We start from the raw sequence: 23,814 nt of genomic DNA, 5'->3' as shown, positions 1-23,814 counted from the left end.
AAAAATCTTTCATAAAGGAAATTATAAGTAACTAATAATAATTCTATACTTATAAAGCAAGATAGGGTAGAAACCTCACTGAACTTTCCTTGTTGTGGTTCTTCCTAGTAGATACCATAATTTTAAGAATCTTTTAAGTATCTTCTTGAAGAACTAAGCAGTTTTCTTGACATCAGGCTCTGGTTATATACATAGTCTATCATTATTAGTGTCACATACTGATTAGTGTGCAATAGGAGGAATAAGTTTGGCCTTTTTTTTTGGTTGTTTTTTTCAGAAGTGTATACTGGGCTGGAAAATGCAATTTTAATTTGAATGCCAGAATTTTCTTGATTTAAGAACTAATGAAGAAATTATACAAAATCTTTCATTTGGACATTGGGGATGGAGCCTTCATTCTCTGTGTGAGTTTTACAGAGCTTGAAGTGCAGGAAGAGTTCTGGTTATGAAGGCAGGGCCTGAATTTATAATGTGAATTCCTCAAGTGCCTTTTTACAAGATACTTTACTTGTCAAGATGGAATAAGCTAAGCTACTTAGAGTAAGCTGAAGTAAGTTGATTATGTATGTGAGCTCTAAGAAAACTGGTAAGTGTTCATGGTGTGTGTAGGTCCTAAACAGCTACTGAATTACCATTCTTTGAAGGTGACTGACTTACCACGCAGTAGGGAAGATTCTGCTTTGGTTGCAAGATGTGAATGCTCTCACCTCTCTTTCTGGTGCACTCTTCCTCCCTGATGAATAAAGCAAAAAGACTGAGTGTGCCCCTTGTTTAAGCATGTTCAAATGTTATGATTTTCTTGTTTAAACAAAGCAGTCTTGTTGGGGTATCATATTGCTTCTTGGATTTTTAGAATGTAATGAAAACTTGAACTTTATTTATTCCATTGAGATTGAAGAACTGTCTCCTGATGAAGGAGAGAGAAGGGACAGAGATCACAGAAAATACTGTACTTCTCAGTCTTAAATAGAGACCAGAGAAGACTCGTGGTCAAAGGCTGCATTTGGCTCAAGTAGGGAGGAGGAAGTGGATTTCTCTCCCCAGTCAGTCATTTGCCTGTTTTCTTCAGGGGGAAGTTGATTTTTTTGTGAATAAACTTCTGCCAAAGTTTTTGATTCCAGTTTAGCCTGCAGTTTTTGGAAAACAAAGTATAGCTTAATTAAATATCTTAAAAATATCTTCATTCCTCAGTGTATATTTTGAATTCATATCGTAAATGGACATGTTCCTACCTGGACTTAACATTCAATGATACTAGAACTAAGTTGGCTAATACGTTTTCAAATGTGACTTTGCACCAGCCATCATTATATAGTCTAACTGCTGCGATCATGTTGGGTGCCTGTGGGTAGTGATTGATTACAGATTCCTCCCTGGGGTTGACTATGGATCAGCTGGCCTGTTTCCAAAGTGTTTGAACTGGTTATGTGAGCCGCAAAGATGTGTTGAAAAGCTCATTACCTAAACTTTTAAAATTGTTTCTTAATGTAGTCTATATAAAATTTTGTGTTTGATATGGATGCTTAGAGAGATGGTGGGAAACTGAAAAATGCCCTTGAAAAAAGTTGATTGAGAAAGAAAGTGCCTTTTTATGCTTCTTCTGGGAGAGAATTTGTCTTGTCTGAACAAATGCACAGATCTGCACGGTCAGCTGAAATTCTGCATTGTAGATTACCTTGTATAAAGGAAAAACAGATCTATGACTAGTTCTGCTGGAAATGAAGAATAACCTGAAAAATACAGAGAGTACCATGATGTGTTATGTTAGACGTTCTTGTGCTTTTTGCTGGAAAGTTCATGTTGGCTCTTTCCATTTGTAGATATTAATCTGTTCCAGCCTGTCTGAAGTAAAAACACAAACTTGCATTGTCCTCTAAAAATGTTTCTTTGTTTTTTTTTCCTTCTAGTGTTCTAAGCTTCTTTCAGACACAACAGTAATCCAGTTTTATCCAAGTAAATTTGTTTTAATTACAGATATCCTTGATACTTTTGGTAAGTATCTAATGTGCCAGACTTACTACACAACTGTTACTAAGATGAAATTAATTTTTTGTAATGTTAGAAAACATCAAAGTTATCCGAAAAGTGCTGAAATGACTCTCAGTTGTAACATGGAATATTTCTAACATAAACATTTGGACACCAGTGCTACAAACATGGTATATAATTGTTCAAAAAAAATCTTACGAGTTGAAGTCTTTAAAATAAAAATATTTCATTTTGTAGGTTTATGCTTTATGTATTAGTGAATATCTAGAACAAAACCTTGGGAAAAATCATGATCTCTGCATTTTGAAATTTAAAACACACTGTTGTTGTTATGAAAATATTTTGGTTTTGGCTGCCACTTGACTCAGTATTTCATTCTATTTATATTTGAAGTATAGAAGTCAGAAAGCTTTCTTTGGCTGAGTAGGGACTATGAAGTGATCAAAGTGTAGTTACAGAATTTTTTTAATCTATTTTTATCATTTTTAAATGATCCTTTAAGTGAAATTGTGATCCACTTCATGTGGTTCTCTTGGTATTCTGCCATGTTATGGAAAAGATTTATGACGGCATTCAAAGTTGAAGGGTATTTTGATGTTTAGCAGGATATGCTATGACATAGATACAATTGTTTTTTCAGGTCTTGCTTCCTCTTTGTGCTCTTTCCTACTTACTGAAAGTTGCTGAAGACAACCTAATACCCAAACTCACCAAAGACAGGACACCAGCTGTACTTTCCTGGCCTGGGAGAAATCTGACCTGTGTGCTACCTCTGCACTGAAGGGAGCCAAATAAATTTTTTATAGTGTGCGAAGTGCTAAATTCAGAATTAACATTTCAGCCTCACTAGAGGGCAGCATGATGTTAGTGTTCTAGGAAGTTTTTTCCAGCTGATTTCAATGTATGTTAGAGAGGGAACCTTTCTATCAACATTATGTGTTTTACAGTTCGTTAGTTTGTTATGATTTTTTTTTTTTTTTTTTTTTTGAAACAGGGAAACTAGTGTATGAAAGAATTCTGTCAATGTGCGTGGACAGTCGTGTCTCTTTGCCAGGTAATTTTGTGTTTGTTTCTACTGTGCTCCTGGAAAAAGTCATGTCTGAACTAATTTGAGAAAGGTTAACTAGGACTTATGCTACTTTATTTCCTATGAAACAAGTTCTGATTTGAATCTAGTAATTTTTAGTTTTTAACAGAGTATAAAAGTCCATTGCTTATAGCTTTCACCATTCACAGTGTTTATGCAAGGTTACATTTTAACTGTGAAGAATATACAGACAAAGCTGAGTGTCTCAGTTTTTGGTAAATAGATGTTTTTGTTGCTACACTGGAAACTGTTGATAGTTTTTTTTAATTAGGGAAGAATTTTGGAAGGAACAAGCTGTCAGTATGATCTTTCTAAGTTGGGCCCTTTTCAGTTTTTCAGTTGAAGTTCTAACACAGTGTTAAGGTTTAATTTGATATATGTATATGGAAGTACTTCTTTAGGAAGGCACTGAAACATTCCATTGAACTGTGGGCTTTTCCTTGCAATTTGGAGTGTATTAAGTGCATGTCCTTGTAATATGAACATTCTTACTCTGTAGTTGGCAATGCAACAGTATCATTAGGCTGCAGTTAAATCCATGATTTGAGCCAGAAGCCTGAAACCAGCAAATATTTAAATTTGAAATAAATTTACAGAAAATACTTAGATTTGGTTGTTACAGCTCTGATAAACTGTTCTTATAAACATTAATGAAGGCAGACAGTTCCTGTAGCACATCACAGTTACTTCCGTTCTGGAGAGCTGAGTTACCTCCCTTCTGGAGAGCTGAGCTCATGCTGCAGCTATACAGCTGCCGGGGGCATTGCTGGTGGGAACTTCCCAAGCAGCTATAAAAGTGGGAGGGAGAAGGAAAATCTGTGCTGTGCTTGCTGTGCACGGCAGTGTGAACCCCCAGGGATTTCAGGCCCAACCTCCATGCTCATTCCGTGGGAACTAAACAAAACAAAGTTGGACAAGAATTCCTGTGGTCCTAGATGAGAAAGAGTATCTTCCTGTACTCAGTCGGCATCTAGTGTGTGCCTTCTGTAGTCTTGGAAGTGGGCAATTTTCTTGTGGAACAGGAGCTTCTGACCTTCTGGGGCAGGGTTGGGAGAGCACTGGTATTTTAAAACTGTTTCACAAGGAGTTTATAAGCAGACATTCAAAGCAGAAGCTGCTTGTGTAGCTTTATCACCGAGAGAAGAGGGACTCGTCCTTCTTAACCATCTCGCCTCAGATCTGTGTAGATCCCAAGAAGCCCATTTTTGCCTTCTGTTCCAGGCAATCTGGAGAAAGAGGAGGCAGTTAGCTGTGCAACTGCATGCCCGCCTGACCAGAGCACTGTCCCCATAACCCATCTGTTCCACCCCAGGGTGGCAGCTTTTTCCTCCTGGCAGCTGACACAAATAGTCCCAGAGCTCATGAGGAAAGAACTGCGCTGCAGTGTTAGATGTTTAGCATACCAAAAGAAGTGTTCTGTCAGTGTTTAATTTTTCCTACTTCTTGCAATATAGTTTTAAATAATATTCTTTAAAAATTATATTAGCCTTTTAAAGTAAAGAATTTGAGTGCTTAAATCTCTTTTATATATATGCATTTATTACAGATTTATATACATGTATTTGTTATAGATGCCCTATATTTTTTTACCATTTCTGCTTTTTTGGGGGAGGCAGAGGTTAGGTTTCTGAGTAGCAGATCTGAGATTAGCTTTGAGTGCTTGACTTCAGCTTCTGAAATGTTACTTAATGCAAGATGGAAGCTGTAGTTATCTCTTCTTGCTGTCTGTGTACTCAGCTGTTACTGCTGCAAGAGTGAGCTGAGAATCAAGCATATTGCCTAGTTTATTATAGGATGCCTAATTCCTTGTTGAAAGGAAAGAGCGTACAGTTTTAAACCTAGAATGAAAAGTAACTTGTTTCCAGAAAGAATGTAACTGTTTCTGGGTTGTTGGTTTTTTTCCTCAGATAATTTTTCTCCAGAGAGTGTTAATGATACGGCTAAAGAAACTTGCTTAAACTGGTTTTTCAAGATTGCTTCAATCAGAGAACTCATTCCCAGATTGTATCCTTGTCAAATGAGACTCTCGGAGTGTGTCTGCAGGTTTTTCATAGACTTTTCCAAAAATGAACATGTTTGTTTCAATAAACCCCACAGCAATCTGATGTTTATACTGACTTCGTTTTGTTTGTTTCAGGATGTATGGTTTGAATTTAATTTTGAGTCATGTTTCATAGTAAACTGAATGCTGAATTATTCGCTATGAGCAGTGTGGCAATGATAAAGTAGAGTTGATGTGTGAAAACTTGGGAAACAATAAAAATCTTGTAGATAAATTGTAAAAATCAACAAAGTGTAGTGAAATTAATTTAAGAAGGCCTTGAAATAGTTCATTCAATATGTATTTGGTATATAACTTCGTTTTTGTGTTTTTAAATGGCATGCATCTTAGTTTTGTTCCTTAACCGGGCTTTATTTCAGTTACGTGGAAGCAGCAATACTGAAGTGCAATAAGTTCCTATCCAAAACGTAAGAGTAAATGTTAGGGGTGGGAAGTGAATGGGCAGGCTTATAAACTAATTTAAGGAGTTAAGCATGGAAGTTCTGTGATTAATGGTGGATAGGGTCTCAACAGATCTGAGAAGAAGCAGTACTGAGAGGTTTTGGAGTTTTTAGTGAGAATGCCATGGAATAAATTCAAGGTGAACTGTGGTACAATTTGGAATGCAATAGTGCTTGCAGTTTTGGAATATGTGTATAATTGTGACATCAGGAGTTTGCAGGTTAAAAAACAGTGGCTGCACATGGTGGAGCGGGAATTAAGATTGTTGAGATGAGGAATGTGGCAAAAAGACGGGATAGAAGACTGAAAGGAAAATACTGATGTGTCATTGCTAGAGACAGAGTTGGAGAAACAATTTAGGAGCAATGAACCATTATCTATTGAAAATCTTGGTATAAGCTTCATATGTTGCCAAACAGTGTCAGTTGCTGAGCTGAAAATGTTCCTTCGCATGAAATCGTCCTTTTTCAGTTATATTTTGAAATTAGTATTGTAAGCCAAATTGCCACTATAGTGACAACTTCATTATCCCTAAAAAGCAGTTCTTTTACTGGAATTGATGGGCCTCATCCCCAGGCACTAGTGCAGCTCTGTGAAAAAGGACCTGTGGGAAAATGAGCCATACAAGGAGTTCTGCCAGTTCGGCTTTAAGCTGCTGCTTTCTTCACATTGAATTACAGCCCTTCTAGAGCTCTGCTGCTCCTCCAAACTAGAGGAAGAGTTTTTTAGTTGTGCTTGTCTTTTTACAAGCTAAGCATCCAACCTGGCTATCTGCGCTACCCCTAATGGCAAATATTGCAATTTGAATATAGGATATGTGTTACTATACACATAAAATTTTACTTCTGAAATAAAATTTTGTGCTAATACGCTTCTTCTTTGGTAGGTGTTTCTATAACTCGTGCTCAGTTGTCAATCTACAAGGCAGCTACTGAAGTTAATCTGTAGGTGATATAATTCTGTTATCGATTGTTAAATCTCATTTTCATTTCTGAAAAATCTTAACAGGGGCATTTCGGAATGTCTCCCACGGTTAACGTCTATGATTAGAGGAATTGGAGATCCACTGGTTGCAGTCTATGCAAGAGCGTACCTTTGCAGGGTAGGCTATCATTTAACACTTCAGATCTGTATCAAAGATTTGCTGCAGCTAGCTCTGCCACTAAAGGAAGATTTCTTTTAACTACTGTTTTTATCTGACGTAGTCAGCAGCCTGTCTTTTCCTTCCAACAAACAAAAAAATAAAATTTCTCTTTTGTTTTAATAATGGGGGATCTTTCTTTAAGTGTTTATAAGTAAAAATAATTTTATGTGCTGCTTATGCCAGTTTTTCATCTTCAGGTAGGGCAAAATGTTGGGGACCTAAGTGGAAGGAGAGTTTGGACCTTGAGACTACACGCTGTTGTCTGATTGCTAGGCGCTGCTTTCATATTTAATATATGCATTTTTCCTATGTTCATCTTCCTCCTTCTACTGCTAGAGTGTATGTGGCAGGCAGAGGGATGGCAAGCTCCTTGGCAGAGGAGCCACTTAGTAAAGTGTTCAGACAGTGGATTTTTGTCTGACTGCGCAGTGTAGCTGTGTTCTTATCCTCAACTATGCCTGCAATTCCTTAACAGCTCAGCTAAGATAAACTTACCCAAGAAGACCCTAAAATGATTCAAAAAGTCATCAATAGTGGAAAAATATATGTGAAATACATTTTTGAAGTAGTGGCAAAGATCTCAGCTATAATTGGAAAATGGTGGGGCTGCTAATTAGCAATACTGGCATCAAATCAGCTGCCATTATGAAATACAAGTTTGTTCAGTGTTGATAGATCTGTTATGTTTGAATAAACTGTCCAGTATGCTTTTGGTACACTGTTCAGGGATGTCCATATGAGTTCCTGCATCTGCAATGAATTGCTAACCTCTGGTTTACTCTGATAGATGAGCTGCTTTGTTTATTTGAATCTTAAAATACAATAATGCGTGCATTTTTGTCATAGCCTAATCATTCCTGCTATGTAGTGCAAGGTTTCTGAAGGTTTTTTAGGAAATAGTTTGTATGCACAGTCCACCTTTTACTGCTCCTGATAGAGCTAAGAGAGATGCATAGTGATAGAGCAGTTAGGACTAATAATCTAGCAATAATAATTGCAATTATGTAGTAAGGAAGAGCTTAGCATGTTCCTTGTTGTCCACAAAGATGATCACACAAAATAAATGGTGAAAATTTTCTTGGAATAAAATAATAGCTGTTAAAATACAGACTCTTGTTTAAAATAAGAAGACTTTTTAGAATGGAAGGCATTTAATCCTCTGTGTTCCAGCTACTGACACTATATTAATACTTTCACAATGAAGATAATGGAAATAGATTTTTAAAAAATACAAATTCTTGAATAGGAAACCTGTAGTACCGATATAAATGATGTCTAAAGCCACAGCGTAGTAAAATATGGGATTAAACACTTGCATGAAACCAAAGAACCAGATCTTTACACAGCAAGGTGATGCATTTCTCTTTAGCCCCATGGTTTGAAAGGAAATGATATATAAAGAAAAGTGATAGATGACTGGCTTGGGTCTGTGCAAGGTACCTCTGCTTTGTGATGAAGTCAGCTAGAATTGCATATGCTCAGGGATCCCAAAAACTCAGAACCCTGTGTTTGTTTGAAGAGGGGAACCTTAAGCTGTTGAGATGGATTTGTTTGTGTGTGTTTTTGAGCCTGATCTGTTCCTAACTTCTCATTCACTTATGCATCTTTCTCTTTTCTTTAGTAATGCCACATTTTTATTCTTTGATCTTTTTTTATCTGTGTTATTGAAAACAGTCCCGTATGGATTAGTTTCCTTTGCAGTTCCAGCTTTACTACACGGGCCTTGTGTTTGTGCACACCTTGTGTTATTTATCAATATTTTATCTATATCTATCTTCATATTTTCCTTTGGGGTCCTTGCCTCATTTTGTCCACGGAATAAATATACATGATTTTAAGCAATTTCTGAACTTTGGCGGACTTTTCAAATGTTCTTCACTGTAGGCTGTCTTCATACAATGAATATGGGCTGTTGCAGTGTAGGTGCTGGGGTGGACATCGATTTCCTCACTGCTTACAGATACTTAGAGCTGATGTTAGGAAAACCATGTTTAAACACAGCTGTAATTATCTCAGGGTAGTTGTTAGTGGACATGACTATAATAGTAAGCAAGGAAATAATCAGTCAAAAGCACATGATTCAATGCTGTTTGTTGATTTGATGTATGTGACTAGGTGTACTCCTCTGGAAAATGCGTTTTTGTCTTACAGTTGAAGAAGGATCGTAGGTGGTGGATGCAGGGAAAATCTTTCTCTTTCTTTTAATACAGGTTGGGATGGAAGTGGCACCACAACTCAAAGACAGCCTTAACAAGAATTTCTTTGACTTTCTTCTGACATTTAAACAAGTAAGCAAACAGGGTTTTTATTCGCAAAATCACATAAATACACTCCTTAACCAAACTACCACATCCTTTTAAAAAAATCTCTGAAGTTCTTAAATCTAGATTTAGGGATGTTACTGTTCCCAGATATAGCATGGGGAATTTTACATACATTCTGATAAGCTGAAACTGCTCTACTCAGCATGTTTCCATACTTCAATAATATATGCTGTGAGCTTGGTATTTTTTTCCCCAGCATGTAAAGAATGCTTCAGAATATCTGTGTATCTTTGTGAGCTTGTTGTTTCCATTCATATGCATTCATACTTTGTTTGGTTTATGATAGCTTCTATTAAATACCTTTTCACAGCAACATGTTTTTGTCTTTTATTTCAACAGATTCATGGGGATACAGTTCAGAATCAGCTGGTAATACAGTGTGTGGAGATTCCTTTGTATTTGACTCTATATTCTCCTGCTATAGACTGGATTTTACAGTGTATTGCATACCGCGCTCCTGAAGTAAGTAAGTGTGGTAATGCTTGGATACTAAAGGAAGTGTTGGGGTGAAGAGTTAATTTTGCCTATTAAAAAATCCCCTCGGTCAGTACTTACATGAGTGTGAAAGCGAGTATGAACATCCTAGATGCGACTGCCTGTTTCTCCCTTCTATACAGGAAGAATGTTCATTTCGACAAAGCTCAAGTTAGACCACTTTAAATTAATAGGCAGTATTTCTGTTTGTTTCTTGCTGTCCTTTAGCTAGTTTAATCTTTATTTCCTGAATTCATTAGTTTCTTCTGTCATACAGATATAAAAATGATTTGAGTAGACTGTAGCTTTGTAATTGCTTAACATAGTCAACAGGCTATTTTAATCTCGGTCAGTCTGTTTTGCATTCTGTGGCAGAGAGTTGGTAATCTTTACCTCTCCTGCCAGAGGTAATTGCCTGGCTGGCAAATAGTGATTATTTTGACAAATGGCATGGCTGAAGGATTGCAAATTTGACTTCCATAAAATGATGTTTTTGATTAAAATGCCACTGTACCTATTCCAGTAGGTGTGTTTTATGTTGTACTACACCATTGTTTTCTCGTGGTGTAAATACACGATAAGACAGGATTATTGGAATGTATTGGGTAGGTAATTAAAACAGCTTTTAGTAGACTTCACTATAGTAGTTGAAGCTGAATTTATTTGCAGAGTCTCTGCTCACTAATTTTAATAAGTAATTCTTCCAGGTTCTTCTTACTGAGATGATGGAGAGATGCAAAAAATTGGGGAACAAGTAAGTATTGCACAATGTAGAAGACGCAAGTCTGTAATGAGTACCCATGAGTGTCTGTAGTAAAATTCTTTCTCTCCCTTTTGAAAACACTTTTTGGATGCATAGTATAGCTTTTGTTCTCCCAGTAGCTTACTAAATCATGATTATGAACATCTATTTTCCAGAGATTAATTCTAAAATATGGTAGATTACTTGTAGAGCAAAAGTTAATTAATTTAACTTGGTTGCTGCGTTTTGGCTCCTAAGCCAAAGTTTAGGACACATAATGTGCTCTCCATCAGCCATGTCTCTGGTTCCTGGTTGTGCTTCATTTTTCTCTGTTTTCCTGCCCTTCCTTCCCCCTAGACTCCACTGGCCACAGTCAGCCCATACATGCATTTTGCAAGGGAAGTTGTAAAGCATCTGACACCGTTAGAAGATGCTAATATTTAGGTGACTGCTTTTTTCAGCATTAAAATTAGTATCCCAAATGTCTCCTAGAAGTCTTGTGTGCAGACTAATCACCTTCAGCGAGTAGTTCAGGAAGATGGTCTGAAAGTTTTGAATGTACTTTCTGAGCTGTGTGAATGCAGTTTGGCCTGCTGATGAGCTAATTTCAGTTCAGCTACCTATTTTTTTTCTGATGTGCTTTGCACAGTCCAATTCTGCAGTGGCTGAGGAACTAAAATATGTTAATCACTTAGATGAGGAATGCCAGCATTAGCATTCTGTGACTGAGCTAAGGAGCGCGGGGAAAGTCTGATTTTTAAAATGTGATTTGAAGATGCTATTGTGTCAGAGTGTATAATATGGATAAAAACAATCCACGTACTCTGATGTATTAATTATTTTGTATAGGTGTTGATTTGTTTTGTGGAACTTATTTTTAAATCACCTTTTAGCATTTCTTGTTGTAAAGATGGTCTAGGTGCCTCCTCTTTGTGCCTGTTTGCTCTTTGAAGGAAGGACAAAATGATGAATATAACGAGGAGTTCTTTTAAAGAAATGTTTTTGAATAATCCAGTTTAGATGATCTATAAAGCATGGTAGTTTTCTTTTAAAGTAGAGTTCTGTGTTTTTATGTCTTCTCATGACTGTCAAAATATTACAAAGCAAGAGGCATCAGTATATAAATCTTTAAATGATCTCAGTATGTTCCATGAACTACATTGCAACCATCTAAGTGAAAAGTGACAGCCTGCTTCTCTGTATTGCAAAGCATATACCTAGTGAACTGGAAGTACTTGTCTAATGATAAAATGCAAATTCCAGTCAAATTGCGATGGGACCACTAATGCTCAGTCAGAAACACAGAGGATGCTGGGCTATTTTAAGTGCTTCGTAGAATTTCCCTCAAGGTAAACTGCCCTGTATTCATACTGTCTGTTTCAGACTGATGAAGGACACAGTGGTTTATGAGGCAGCTTCTGTGCTAACTCGTGGCTGAGTTTGCCCAAAGGAATTGCCTTTTTGAATGATACTAGATTTTGTTTCTTATGTTTGCATAATAGCATCAGTAAACTGGGTTTTGCAGTAACACAATGAGTTCACTCTTCCATCGGTAACTTTGGCTTGATAGTAATACAAATATGGGTCTGAATGATTAATTATAAATGTCTAAATATGTCATTGCCAGTTATCGTATCATAAGGACTGTTTGGATTTATTTTAATCCTAACAATGCAGCTGCTAGAAATCTGACTTTTATAATGCATAAATACTTAAATTCAATGAGAAAAATTTCAATAGAGGTTTGTCCTGCCAAAGTATACTTCTGGACTGTAGTTAAAAAGTGAGAGTAAGTTTCTAAATGTGTCAGCTACTCCTGGTTTACTTGATCTTTCTAGTAAAGTTCTGGTAAAATGATGGCTTCAAAAAAACATGTGTGGAACCAGTATTCTACAGGCTGGGTTGCCTTTTCCTTATCTGATGACTTAATGTTTTCTTGTTTTGCTTATGCACTATTACTCCTCATCAATGCAAGCTTGATTTGTGGGGTTTTTTTCTTCCTTATCCCCGTTTTTAAAATTTAGAATAGATGCTGGACAGTTGTTAGTCTAAGAAGTTCAGATTAATGTAAATGAAACAACAACAAAATTTGAGTTGATGTTGAGCTGTGTTGATTTGTGTTATGTTAATTGTAGTGCTTTGCTGTTGAATTCCGTAATGTCAGCATTCAGAGCAGAGTTTATTGCTGCAAGATCTATGGACTTCATTGGCATGATTAAAGAGTGCGATGAATCTGGATTCCCAAAGGTAACTTTTTGTATGTAATTTGTCACAATTCCTGTTTGTGGTCGGACAGAGTTCTTTATACTCTTAGTTGCCTACGTAACTTGCACATCATTTAAATAAAAAGTGGTTTGATCCAAAAAATCTTTCTGCCCAGTGTACTTGCTAGAGTAGTGTTGGACGGACATGCCTCTTCTGCTTTTGATTTAAAATTTCTCATTAACTTTCAGCATCTCCTCTTTCGCTCCTTGGGATTAAACTTGGCATTGGCTGATCCTCCTGAAAATGATCGCCTTCAAATATTAAATGAAGCCTGGAAGGTTATAACAAAGCTGAAGAACCCACAGGTGAGTTATTGTCCGTTCTGTTTCACTCCCAATTCTGTGTTTAGGGAAAAAATTGTAGCCAGTTGTTCAGTAAGCATATGCTTAGCACCATATGGTTTACCTTTTCTAGATACACACAGTTGCCAAAAAATATGATACCTGTAATATCTTTATATGGTCCCTGCTTTTCTGAGCTCTACCTAAGCATAACTTAATTCTACATAACATAATTCTACATAAGCAACTTTTGAGGTTTGTCATTAATGCTAGATCTTTAGGTCTGCATGAATCATACCTCAGGAGTTAATTCTTTTAAGTGTAATTTTTGCAAGTGTATTTCTCATAATCTCTTGTAAATATTGGTAATCATAAGACACATGTATTTCTAGGATTATATCAACTGTGCTGAAGTGTGGGTGGAGTATACATGCAGACATTTTACGGTACGTGAAAATTACTTTGCTTCCTTTGAAGGTTTTCTGATACAAACTAAGTGGCTATATTAGCAGTTTGGTATTAAAAATGGAAAAGCTATGATGATTCAATATAAGTGCATAGGATTTCAGTAGTGAATGAAAAAATGTATTTCTTTTCATGAAAGATGAACAGGGACAAAAGATGAAGCTTTGAAGGAGTCTTCACTGCTCCCCAGCTCTTACCCTTTAATTTTAATGGCAGATGGACCAGTTTAAGTAAGGATTTACTGGAGCTATGGCTGAAGTTCCTGGCTTAACTAGAACTCTATAGAAAGCTGATGCTTTGGCAAATGGAAATAAATTATCCAAATGGTTTTCAGTGACTTGATTTATGTGCTGATTTCATTACTGTATTTTGTAACCTCATTTTTCTCTACACAGGAGCGAGAGGTCAATACAGTTTTGGCTGATGTTATCAAACACATGACTCCTGATCGAGCATTTGAAGATGCTTACCCACAGGTAAAGAATTTATTTTGCCAAATCTGTAAAAATCTGATGTGTATTTTCTTAGATTAAATTAATTCTTAAACATTACTGATGTCTCTTACCACAAAATAATTATTTTTAAACACTGTTTTTAATTTGGGAAGCCTTTTGGAACAGTCTAATGCTGTGATTTCTTTCTCCTTTTTTCCCTGCACGTCAATCTTTCAGTTCAGAGAAATACTAAACCAGAATGATTTATGTATTTAGAAGTAGCAATAGTTAACTCCTACATCAGCAGTGGTGTTCTGCTGAAGAAAATTAGCAATCACGGCAGGCTATTTAAACAGAAGTAAACCATAAAATAACCCATCTCTGCTTGACATTGTTAAGGCTTCAGTGAATTACCATGTCCAGTTCTTGAGACTGCATGCCAGGTGAGATATGGATTAGTTGAAGACGTTCTAGAAGTAGGGTTTTGTGGTTACTTGGAGGGTAGATAAAGTGCTTACAAAAGAAAATTTAACAAACTGGTTTGGTTTTTTTGTTTGTTTGTTTGGGGTTTTGTCAGTCTGGAGAGCTGGAGGACATGTGGACTATAAATTTGAAAAATCTGCCTAACTATAAAACGTAAAAAACAAATAAAGCCTGGGCAGGCTGGTCAGCCTCTGTTCATATAAGTTCTGAAGAGCATGTTGGAAAAACATGTTAGGAACGGCATAGCTATAGTTGATCCTGCTTTGGGGAAAGAAATTACATCGATGAATGCTTGAAGTGTCTTCCAACCCAGTTTTCTATTAATAACTAGAGAAGAATAATCTCTGGTGTGGATAGTCTTAATTTAACTTGTATTACAATAATTTTCCCCTTTTTTCTTTTTTTTTTTTCCCCCCCCTTCAGCTGCAGTCAATTATTCATAAAGTTATTACCTATATCTATGACTTCTCTCTGCTTTTTTCAGTGGTAAGTGATACTGTATTTAATAAATTTTTAGGAAGAACTACTTTGCACTGTTTCTGCAAGAGAATTTACCTGACTTGGATATTTACGTTGTTTGCAAGCTCACATAGCGAGAGAACTTTTAATTGAGTAGATAAGTACAGAAATGTTTTGGAAGCTCTCTGCTGCTTACTACTTAAATACTCATTCTAGTTCCAATTTTCTATAAGTGACAATCAATGGAAGATGAACCATTATTTGTGTCTGTGTGTGTTCATGTAATTGCTGATAGCTATTTCTGTGTTATGATACATGTTTAACATGCTCTGTCATAGGGCTTAAGTTTGGCATTGAAACAAAGTGAAACTTAGAGAGGTCAGAGACTGTACATGAGGTAGAGAAAGAGGAACAAAGACAGTGGGTGTCAAAGTACTGAAACCAGCTGAAGAATAAAATTCAAGACTGACCCTGTGGATTTGGAGTCAGGTCTTCACAAATTGCTCAGATAATTCTGAAAAACTTACCCTCGCTATATTCTTGAGATGATACAGAAGCTAAGTATTTCAGTGTCTTAACAACCTAAACCTTTATTTTTGAAGAAAATTTGAATGTCTTGGACCTTCATAAGTTGCCCTGGATACATGCAAAATGGTTGTTGGTGTGTGGCCTGTTTTCATTGTTTTTTATATCCTACCTTTTGTTCCCATAGATGTCTGAATTTGTTGTGATCTTAAGCTGTTTCAAGCATATGATCGCTTTTAAAAAAATTTATAACATTTGAGTCAAACAGTTTTTGTGGTTTGTATTTTATTCTGGATCTCTGCAATCAATAAATTGATACACCTTTCAGCCATCAGTGCTTTTCCATTTGTTCCACTCTTTCTTCCTTCAGTATGAATTACTGTCTTCAAAAAAGATTAAAATAATTTTAACTAAACCAGCTATGATTATAGAACTTCTCCAAAATATTTATTGTTTTAGTATGTTGTTTGTAAAATACCTAATTTTACTTGTTTATGTATTTGTACTTTCAGGAGAAATTCTTGCCATTTCTGGATATGTTCCAGAAGGAAAGTGTGAGAGTGGAGGTTTGCAAGTGCATTATGGAATCTTTTATTAAGTGAGTGGAGAATATTGAGATGAAATGCACTCTGGAGGGTCTGGGGAATGTACTGAAAGATTGCTAGGGAAGATGAGTCAGTATGTAGGCCACTTAGCTTGTGAAGGTGTTCCAGGCTATGGGAAAAAAGCCCAAAAATGTGTCAGTTTTGTTAATCTATTGATTGACTGTTTAACTGTTCACAAAGAAAGCTGAAACTGAAGTAATCATATTGATGCTGACTTACTGTGGATTAACAGAGTAGTTGTTTATGAAATTTATTTCCTATTCCAGCTGATGTGACAGCACAGAACTGTTACCTTGGTACAATGGAGGAAGAGAGACAGTCTCTTGTTACAAGCTCCATTATGTAGAAAAATGGGTATTTCCACAGTTGAGAATGAACTTAGAAGATGAGGCTTCATCTTCAAATATTGTAAAAGTCAAACAGTCCTTTTCTTTTCAAATAATTAACAGGTTTCTTGAAACATTTTTTTCTTTTTCACCTTCCCTTCAGGTATATATGTACACTGCTAAGCCCCGCCCCCCCCAGCCTTCTCTAGGCTAAACAGCCCCAGCTCTCTTGGCCTTTGCTCATGAGAGAGATGCTGTAGCTCCTTAATCATCTTAATGGTGCTCCATTGCACATGTGCCTCTGTACCTAAATGTGACATTTATCCTTCCTGTCTGTCCATCAGTAGCTGAAAAACTATATTACTTCTAGGTAGATCTAGGATTGCTTTGTTTTGATGTTTTTAGATTGTCTCAATGTATCATGTCTAGCTTGTTGTGTCCCTTAAGGAGTCAGATTCTGTGGCTTGGCAGTAAAGCTCTGTGTATTAAGATAGTATTTCTTGACTGGCATTTGTTGGAATTGTACATCTATTAACCATGTGACCTTTGGAGTTCTGTTGGTTAAGAAATGAATATAAAAGTTCTGTAGCATCACACAATGCTGATGTTTGGAATTATGCGTTGAATTGGTGTTACTCTATTCATTGTTTTTTGTTTTGACAGCAGGATTTTTCATCACTTTTTCTAAAACATTTATAGGCATCAGCAGGAATCGACAAAGGATCCTGTTATACTCAATGCTCTTCTGCATATCTGCAAGACGATGCATGATTCTGTGAAGTAAGATTAGCTTTACTCGTATTAATAACTATCATTTATGCAAAGTTTGGCTGGTTAGTGTACAGTTTCACATTTCTGAGGCTGTTTGTTTCATGGTGAATTAAGACATGAATCCAGTTAGTGGTGAGGGAAGAGCTGTGCAGTGAAGTGGCAGCACGTACCATTTACTCTTTAATTACTGCTTTATTTTGAATACTGAAGCAGAATTTTAAAAGAAAAGTAGCAATGGTTTTGTAGAGTTTTCTAGTGAAGCAGAGACACTAAACAATCTTTTAAAAAATATTTTTGAGAGTGAAACCAATGTAATCTTTGAGTTACAGTGAATAATAAACTATTTTTGAGATTTAAGTTAATATGTAGCTATTAAAGCACAGATTGCTATAATCAATTATACCTGTTTTTGGACCACTTTTTTCAGCCATTACAAAGGGGTGTGAAGTCTTTAAAAGGACACCCGGAAGATCTCTAGGAACTTCAGCTGGGGAACATAGAACAGAAGAGAAGCTCTTGAACTATCCTCCTCTTTTCCCCTTGATTTTGAGTGCTGAGGTTGTTGGGGATGCTGCGTGCCCTGTTGCAACCTCATTGTTTGAATAGCAGTTGTGCAATGTGGAAAACAGTTGTGGTTTGTAGGTAACTTGCAAAAATCACACAGAAATCTGTGTCTGATTGAAAATAGAGCCAGAATCACAATGCTGCAAATTTTAGACCTTAAGAGCAAAAATCTCCTTTTTTTCTTCTGGTTTGCGTCGAGTAGAACTGTAAGGGCATAGTTTCTTTTGGCACTCTGAGCCCAGAGCCTCTTAGTATGGCAGACGCTGTAAAGGAACTTGCAACTTTCGCAGCCTTGCTATGCCATGAATGCAAGATTTATTGCCAATAAAGAAGTCAGATTTGGCATGTAATTCCAATTTATACCAGCTAGAGAGCTTTATTTTGGGTTAGAGCACCTTATTTGGCTGTATGTTGCACTAAATGCCACTTCAGCCTTTAAATAGAACAATATATTGAAGCTAAAACAGCTTATTAAAAAAAATCAAGTAGTTTATGGTAATCCATATTTGGTGCTTCCTCCAACATTTTGCCAAAACAATTTGCTAGTTTACCGGGAACTTTAAAATCCCTTAAACCAGCAGTTCTTTTAGCTGAGATAAGGTGGTGTACATCGTTAGCTTGGTTCTGTTGTGTCATCTCTTATTGGCAAATCATCATAAATTCTAACTATTGTAAAGTAACTCCTGCATCTGTTTTTACATCCTGGTACAGGAAACTCCCAACCCATTGTAACACTGACCCCTGTAACAGCTGTTGGAGGATAACAGCCTTTAGACTGGTAGGGGTCTGATTCAGAATTGTACTGGAGACCTATAACTGACCCAGAGATCTCATTACAAGTCTTCTGAGCCTTTCAGAGCCCATCAGTTGACCCTTTTGATTGGCAATGCACTAATGAGCTTATCATGCTGAGATTTTCTTTCCTCTTTTACTGAATTTGTATAATAAAACTATTGTTCTCTTCCCATCTGGTGTCTCAGCTAGGAAATTGGTAACTGATATGCTAAAGGTCAAAGGTGGAGCCAAGTATATAATAGTAAAAGGATTAAATTGCATTAGTTAATTGTAATTTAACTTTTTGTTCATCCATTTTAGTGAAACAGGTTTGACTTATTGGATTTTCATGTGATGTAAATTTGCTTCAGATCAGAGTTGGACTCTTGCTATAGAATAGGTATCTGTGATAATCTTGAAAATAAACTCTTTTTATGTATCAGTTTAGTTCCGTTCTTAATTAAAACATCAAAAAGGCAGCACTGTAACAAGGTGATGTTAATTACTTTTAAAATTATGTGGCAGGGTTAGTAAAAAAACAAAAAAAACAACACCAGAAAACCAAACAAAACAATAAACTAATGTTGTTTCTAAAATAAATATATTAACTATTACATATACTATTAACGTGTATTTTAAAAGCTTTTCCCCTTAAATAGGATAACTTTCTTCTAAGAATAGATTTACTAATTTCTGTAGGTTTTTATAATTGGTTCCTGCTCAAGTTCTCATGCTGTAACACAAGACTGAAGCCATTTGCTTGCTACAGTAAGGAACATTAGCTTAGCTTCCTTCTCCGCATGCCAAAATCTGAGTTTCTGTAAAATCTAAACACACTCTTAGCAATTTTTAGGGTTTTTTAAATTTGGAATTTAGTTTGGTGCATGGTTGACTTGGTGTTATTCATATTAAAATTAGTTTTATTGCTTTATAACTAAAATTATGAGCTTAGTGGTGTTAGTGTGCAGTAAGTATTTTATATGGACATAATGTTATAGAAATTAGTATGTAACATTTGAACCTTTACAGATAAATAAGATAAGCAATATTCTAAAATTTACGATATAAATTTTCTCTTACAGTGCACTAACACTTGAGGATGAGAAAAGAATGTTAGCAGCTTTGATAAATGGATTCATAAAAATGGTGAGTGACAATTGTGTGCAACTGTTGGGGTGTACCTTAGCTCGGATTTTCATGAGATCCCCATGAGAAACAGGTGCCTACGTAGCTGAATCAGAGACTGTGTGTCTGACTTGCCTAAGACCATTGAAAACCCCACCCAGTGTGTTTTAGTGAAATAAGTATGCATGTGTTGAAAGAAATATCATACAGTGTTGAAGCTGACATGGTGCAATATGAGAGTTTAAAGTGCCCATGTTGTTTATTTAATCATATTTTCTGCTAGTTTTTTAAATCTCATGTAAAACATGGTAAGTATTTAAAAGTTAAACAGCAATTAAAGTCTTGCATATTATAGCATCAGACAGGTCACTGGTTTGTGTGAATGAAGTTCCACTACCCAGCTCTAAATGGAACGAATACCAGCTTTAAAAAACACAGAATAAATATAACTTGTATGTTATTCTTATCTCTGTTTATCTTAATTTACAAATAAGATAATTTGTATCATCAAATTAGTAGTTGCAGGAAAACTCCAGTTGTTTTGTCTTGAAGTTATTTTTTAACCCCTCCCTCCCTTGTATCCCCGTCAAATCTTTTGTTCTTTTCTGTTGTGTTTGAGATGTCAGGATGTTTTAGGGAGATGTTCTCAAGCTTTTCTTGTTCTCTAACCAGATGCTCTCCATGCTTGGCTTTTCTTTCACATAGTCAGAGTTGACAGGTTTTGTCTCTACTTGGGCTCTTTGTTCTTTGTTGCAATTATATGAATTTAGATGGTTGCTTTTTCTTCAGCTATAATAATTTGCTATTTAATATGGTTTTAATATAATTTTACTTTATTAAGCTTTATATGCAGTATAATAGCATATAATTTCCTTTAGGAGGATTTCCCACATTGTATAATATTTGTTGTGGCTTTATAGTCTTGGTTTAGGGGGAAAAAAGAATCCCATAGCAGCAAAATGACTAGGTATAAATTTTAAGCCAGCACATATTAAGACGTGGATGGAAAAGCAGTTGTAACCGTCATCCTTAAAGTTAGGATGGTTTATGGAAAATTTTATTTTTAGAGACGTTTTCTTGAGACTAGGACTCAAGAATCAGCAGTTGCACAAATAGAGGAAAGGCGAAGACAGTTGTCTGTAATGTAAAAAGTAATCCTTTGTTTTCTGGTGCAGTTCCTTTGATCTTTCACTGTATGGATTAAATGTAATTTTTATTTTAATTCAGTAAAAACTTCTTTTGCAGGTGGCTTGAGAAATAATAAATAATGCAACCTTTACTTCTATTAGAAAAAAATTCCGTTTGAATACATAAATGTAGACTGCCTGGAGACTGTTTCTCTTGCTAGGCTTTTAATTGACAGCTGAGACACTCCAGCTGACAGCATTTGGTTTTTTTGGGGTTTTTTTTTTAAACCTGGAGGGTTCGAAGTAGGATATTGTCACACAAGGGTCGTTTTTGACTTCTCTTCTTTCCTGCCAGTATGCAAGGTTGCAGGCTTTTGCCATACTATATCAGCATATATTTATTAACCAAATTGGAGGAAAACTTGCTTTTATTACTGGTATATCTAGTTAGGAAAATGCTCATTTCTCTTGGAGGCCCTTTAGCAACTAGAAATTACAGGAATCTGAATACAGATTCAGTGATCTGTTTCTATTTTTCTGGGGGTTTTTTGTTTTAAGTGTGAACTATACCAAGCCTTTGTCCCTGTTCCATAAAGAATAAAGAGTTCTGCTAGTTTTGAAAACACTTCACAAATCTAGGATTTAAGTTTTGTTTTCTTGATAAATACTTGATCTGTAAAGTAGAAGTAAAATCTAGGGTTTTTTTGTCCTTTTTAGGTTTCATTTGGCCGTGACTTTGAACAACAGCTGAGTTTCTATGTTGAAGCCAGGTCAATGTTTTGCAATTTGGAGCCTGTTCTAGTCCAGTTGATCCATGTAAGCTACAGTTTTTCTACATTATCTTAGTAAGTGGGGATATATTTGCAGTTCTCCATTCCCTGCCCAGATTATTGGTCTATGTTAAAATAAATCTGAAGTCTTTTTATCAGGTGTTTTTAAAGTAGGCTTTGATCTTGTCTCTCATTTTATCACCGTAAACTCTCTGAAGTTCTTGCTTGACAGGCATGCACGGTATCATTGCAACAAAGCAAGCTGGCTATCTTGCAAGAGATTTCATGTCTAATAAAATAAATGGCACTTTTGTGCATTCAGAATTTGGGTTCTCTCTTCTATAATCCTCCATCTAGGAGGGATTAGACCGTGTCTGGCTGCAGATACAGGCAGAGTCCTGCTGTGATTGGGAAGGTTAATCTCTTCTCTGTAATGAGTCACATGTCAGGTGAGCGTTAGCTGCATCTGATTCCTTTACAACATTGTATCTTCTCTTAAATCCTTTTATTATTTTGGTTTTGTTTTTTTAATGAGTGTGTTAGCTAGAAATCATGATTTTTACACCAGGAAGGAGGTGATGACAGCACTATAGCTGGGAAGCAAGGGATGATCTAAAGCCTTGAACAAACCTTCACAAACCTTCGGAATCATATTTGCTTTAAGGAACAGTCACAATTCTCCAAGTAAAAACTAAATAGTACAGTGAGGACACATCATATCGGGGTCCCTTTTGACAGTTTCTGTTCTGTAAATGCATGCAGTAAAACATGCAGTTTGTTATTTGCCACTGACCTAATAAATCTGTGCATTTTTCTTAATGATTTGCTTTTGGTTTGTATGTGTAGTCTGTGAACCAGCTAGCAATGGAAACAAGAAAGGTGATGAAAGGAAATCATTCCAGAAAGACTGCTGCATTTGTCAGGGTAAGTCTGACTCTAATAAACTTTGAGCAGGTAATACTACCTGCTGCAACCTAAGTTTATAATTTTTGCAAAAACAGTATGTTAGTATTTTTTGACACTGTCTGTAGTCTCATTTTCTCGTTACCATTGATCTTTACTCTCTACAGCCAAATGCTGCTGTTTAAGAAAAAAAAGACACAAAGCATCTAATGGCAGCTTTGCATTAAAAAAGAGCAACAAGATCGACTCCCTCTCCAAAGGCAGGTTCATTGGAGAGGCATTTGTGTGAATTCTAGAAAGCTCAGCTTTTCAAATTATATTTGAAATAAAATACTTAATTTCTGTGTAACTCAATCACAGAGAGAATGGGAGATAGAAGGCAAAGAATGTATTTGAACTTCTGTTTCATAATATCAGTGTTGATATGCTGAAATCAGTATTTGAATTTCATATAAAGTGCTCCTTTTGGCTTTGGTGCCTCTAAGTCTGTATAGATCTGGTCAGATGAGCTTTGAACTATGCAAGTTGCTTGTGTTCCCTTCTTCTCACCTGAAATGTAGCAACTAAGTTTTCTTCCTCTTCATGTGTTGTGAAGGTGTTTGCGTATGCTACCATTAATCAATGGATTTTTGTTCACGGCACCTGTGCATGATGTCCTGGACAAACGATAGCTAGGGTGACACTGGCCAACTTCTGTATACCGGGGAGCCACTTGCTCCATCCAGGTGTTTGGGCTGTTCCTGTAGGTCTAAGGCTGCAGCATGCTGCACTAGATCTGCTTCCTCCCAAATACACACAATGCACCTGCTTTGACCAGTTTGACAGGTGGATTCTCCCTGAGGACCAGTAGTCTGCTTTTCTAGTTAGATTTTGGTCTTGAGCTGCAAGCTGGTTACCTGAGGAGAGACAGACTTGTTGAGCTGGAGTCGTAGAGTAGGTTTGGAGCTAATCAACTCATAATAACAATAATTAATAATAACACATATTGTTATAATTACTGAAATAATAAGGAGAAATTTGAAGTTGCTGATTTTGGACTTCACATAATATTTGCTTTTTATTGAAAAGTCTTTCCCAAAACTGATTTACAGATTTTGATTGCTAACAGTGTATAAAATCAGTAATGATTGCTATAACTCTGAGTTAGGAAGTTTCTTCAGTTTCCTTTTTTTTAATTTGCTTTAGGCTTGTGTTGCCTTCTGCTTCATTACAATTCCATCTCTGAGCAGTATCTTCACATGTCTTAATCTGTATCTACACTCCGGACAGGTTGCTCTGGCAAATCAGTGCCTTTCACAAGGTAAGGCATGAATTTGTCTACTTAAAGGTTCTCTTATTTCAGAAATATTTCTAGCTGTGAATAATAACTTGGTTGAAATCATAAGTCATATAAGTATATTTATGATGTAATTAAAATACAGCCCTGTTTCAAGGACTGTTACAGTAAAAACTTGTCATATTAAAGCAACTCTTCAATTCTAACACTAACCCTGTCATCTAAATAACCAAGACAGCTGACTGTCGTTGACATAGTCGTGGCTATGAGGTAGGTTGTCCTAAATTACTTAGAAATTATAGAAAGCATGGAATGTTTTTCTCCTGCATAATTATGTAAGCACTCTGGTCACAACTTATGTGCGTTACTATAACTGTGGAAAAAGAAACTAGTTCATC

At 36.1% G+C, this 23,814-nt stretch overlaps 1 protein-coding gene across 4 annotated transcripts in view; it reads left to right on the top strand.

Moving 5' to 3' along the window:
- VPS35L (VPS35 endosomal protein sorting factor like) overlaps nucleotides 1-23,814 on the top strand; it is a 57,095-nt gene that overhangs the window by 10,697 nt on the left and 22,584 nt on the right. Inside the window, exons 8-26 of one of the 4 annotated variants that reach the window (XM_059826195.1) lie at nucleotides 1,908-1,992; nucleotides 2,984-3,043; nucleotides 4,984-5,080; nucleotides 5,498-5,545; nucleotides 6,588-6,681; nucleotides 8,934-9,011; nucleotides 9,387-9,509; nucleotides 10,229-10,275; nucleotides 12,399-12,510; nucleotides 12,717-12,833; nucleotides 13,202-13,255; nucleotides 13,670-13,750; nucleotides 14,615-14,677; nucleotides 15,688-15,773; nucleotides 16,806-16,886; nucleotides 19,298-19,361; nucleotides 21,185-21,283; nucleotides 22,084-22,161; nucleotides 23,326-23,440. In XM_059826195.1, coding sequence (XP_059682178.1) covers nucleotides 1,908-1,992; nucleotides 2,984-3,043; nucleotides 4,984-5,080; nucleotides 5,498-5,545; nucleotides 6,588-6,681; nucleotides 8,934-9,011; nucleotides 9,387-9,509; nucleotides 10,229-10,275; nucleotides 12,399-12,510; nucleotides 12,717-12,833; nucleotides 13,202-13,255; nucleotides 13,670-13,750; nucleotides 14,615-14,677; nucleotides 15,688-15,773; nucleotides 16,806-16,886; nucleotides 19,298-19,361; nucleotides 21,185-21,283; nucleotides 22,084-22,161; nucleotides 23,326-23,440 — 1,582 coding nt within the window. The remainder of the gene's footprint in view (nucleotides 1-1,907; nucleotides 1,993-2,983; nucleotides 3,044-4,983; nucleotides 5,081-5,497; nucleotides 5,546-6,587; nucleotides 6,682-8,933; nucleotides 9,012-9,386; nucleotides 9,510-10,228; nucleotides 10,276-12,398; nucleotides 12,511-12,716; nucleotides 12,834-13,201; nucleotides 13,256-13,669; nucleotides 13,751-14,614; nucleotides 14,678-15,687; nucleotides 15,774-16,805; nucleotides 16,887-19,297; nucleotides 19,362-21,184; nucleotides 21,284-22,083; nucleotides 22,162-23,325; nucleotides 23,441-23,814) is intronic. The other 3 variants (XM_059826196.1, XM_059826197.1, XM_059826198.1) reach the window with 3 other exon arrangements.

Source organism: Gavia stellata, chromosome 18, assembly GCF_030936135.1.
Source record: "Gavia stellata isolate bGavSte3 chromosome 18, bGavSte3.hap2, whole genome shotgun sequence".
Lineage (NCBI taxonomy): Eukaryota > Metazoa > Chordata > Aves > Gaviiformes > Gaviidae > Gavia > Gavia stellata.
This window is presented reverse-complemented; position numbering and strand designations above follow the sequence as displayed.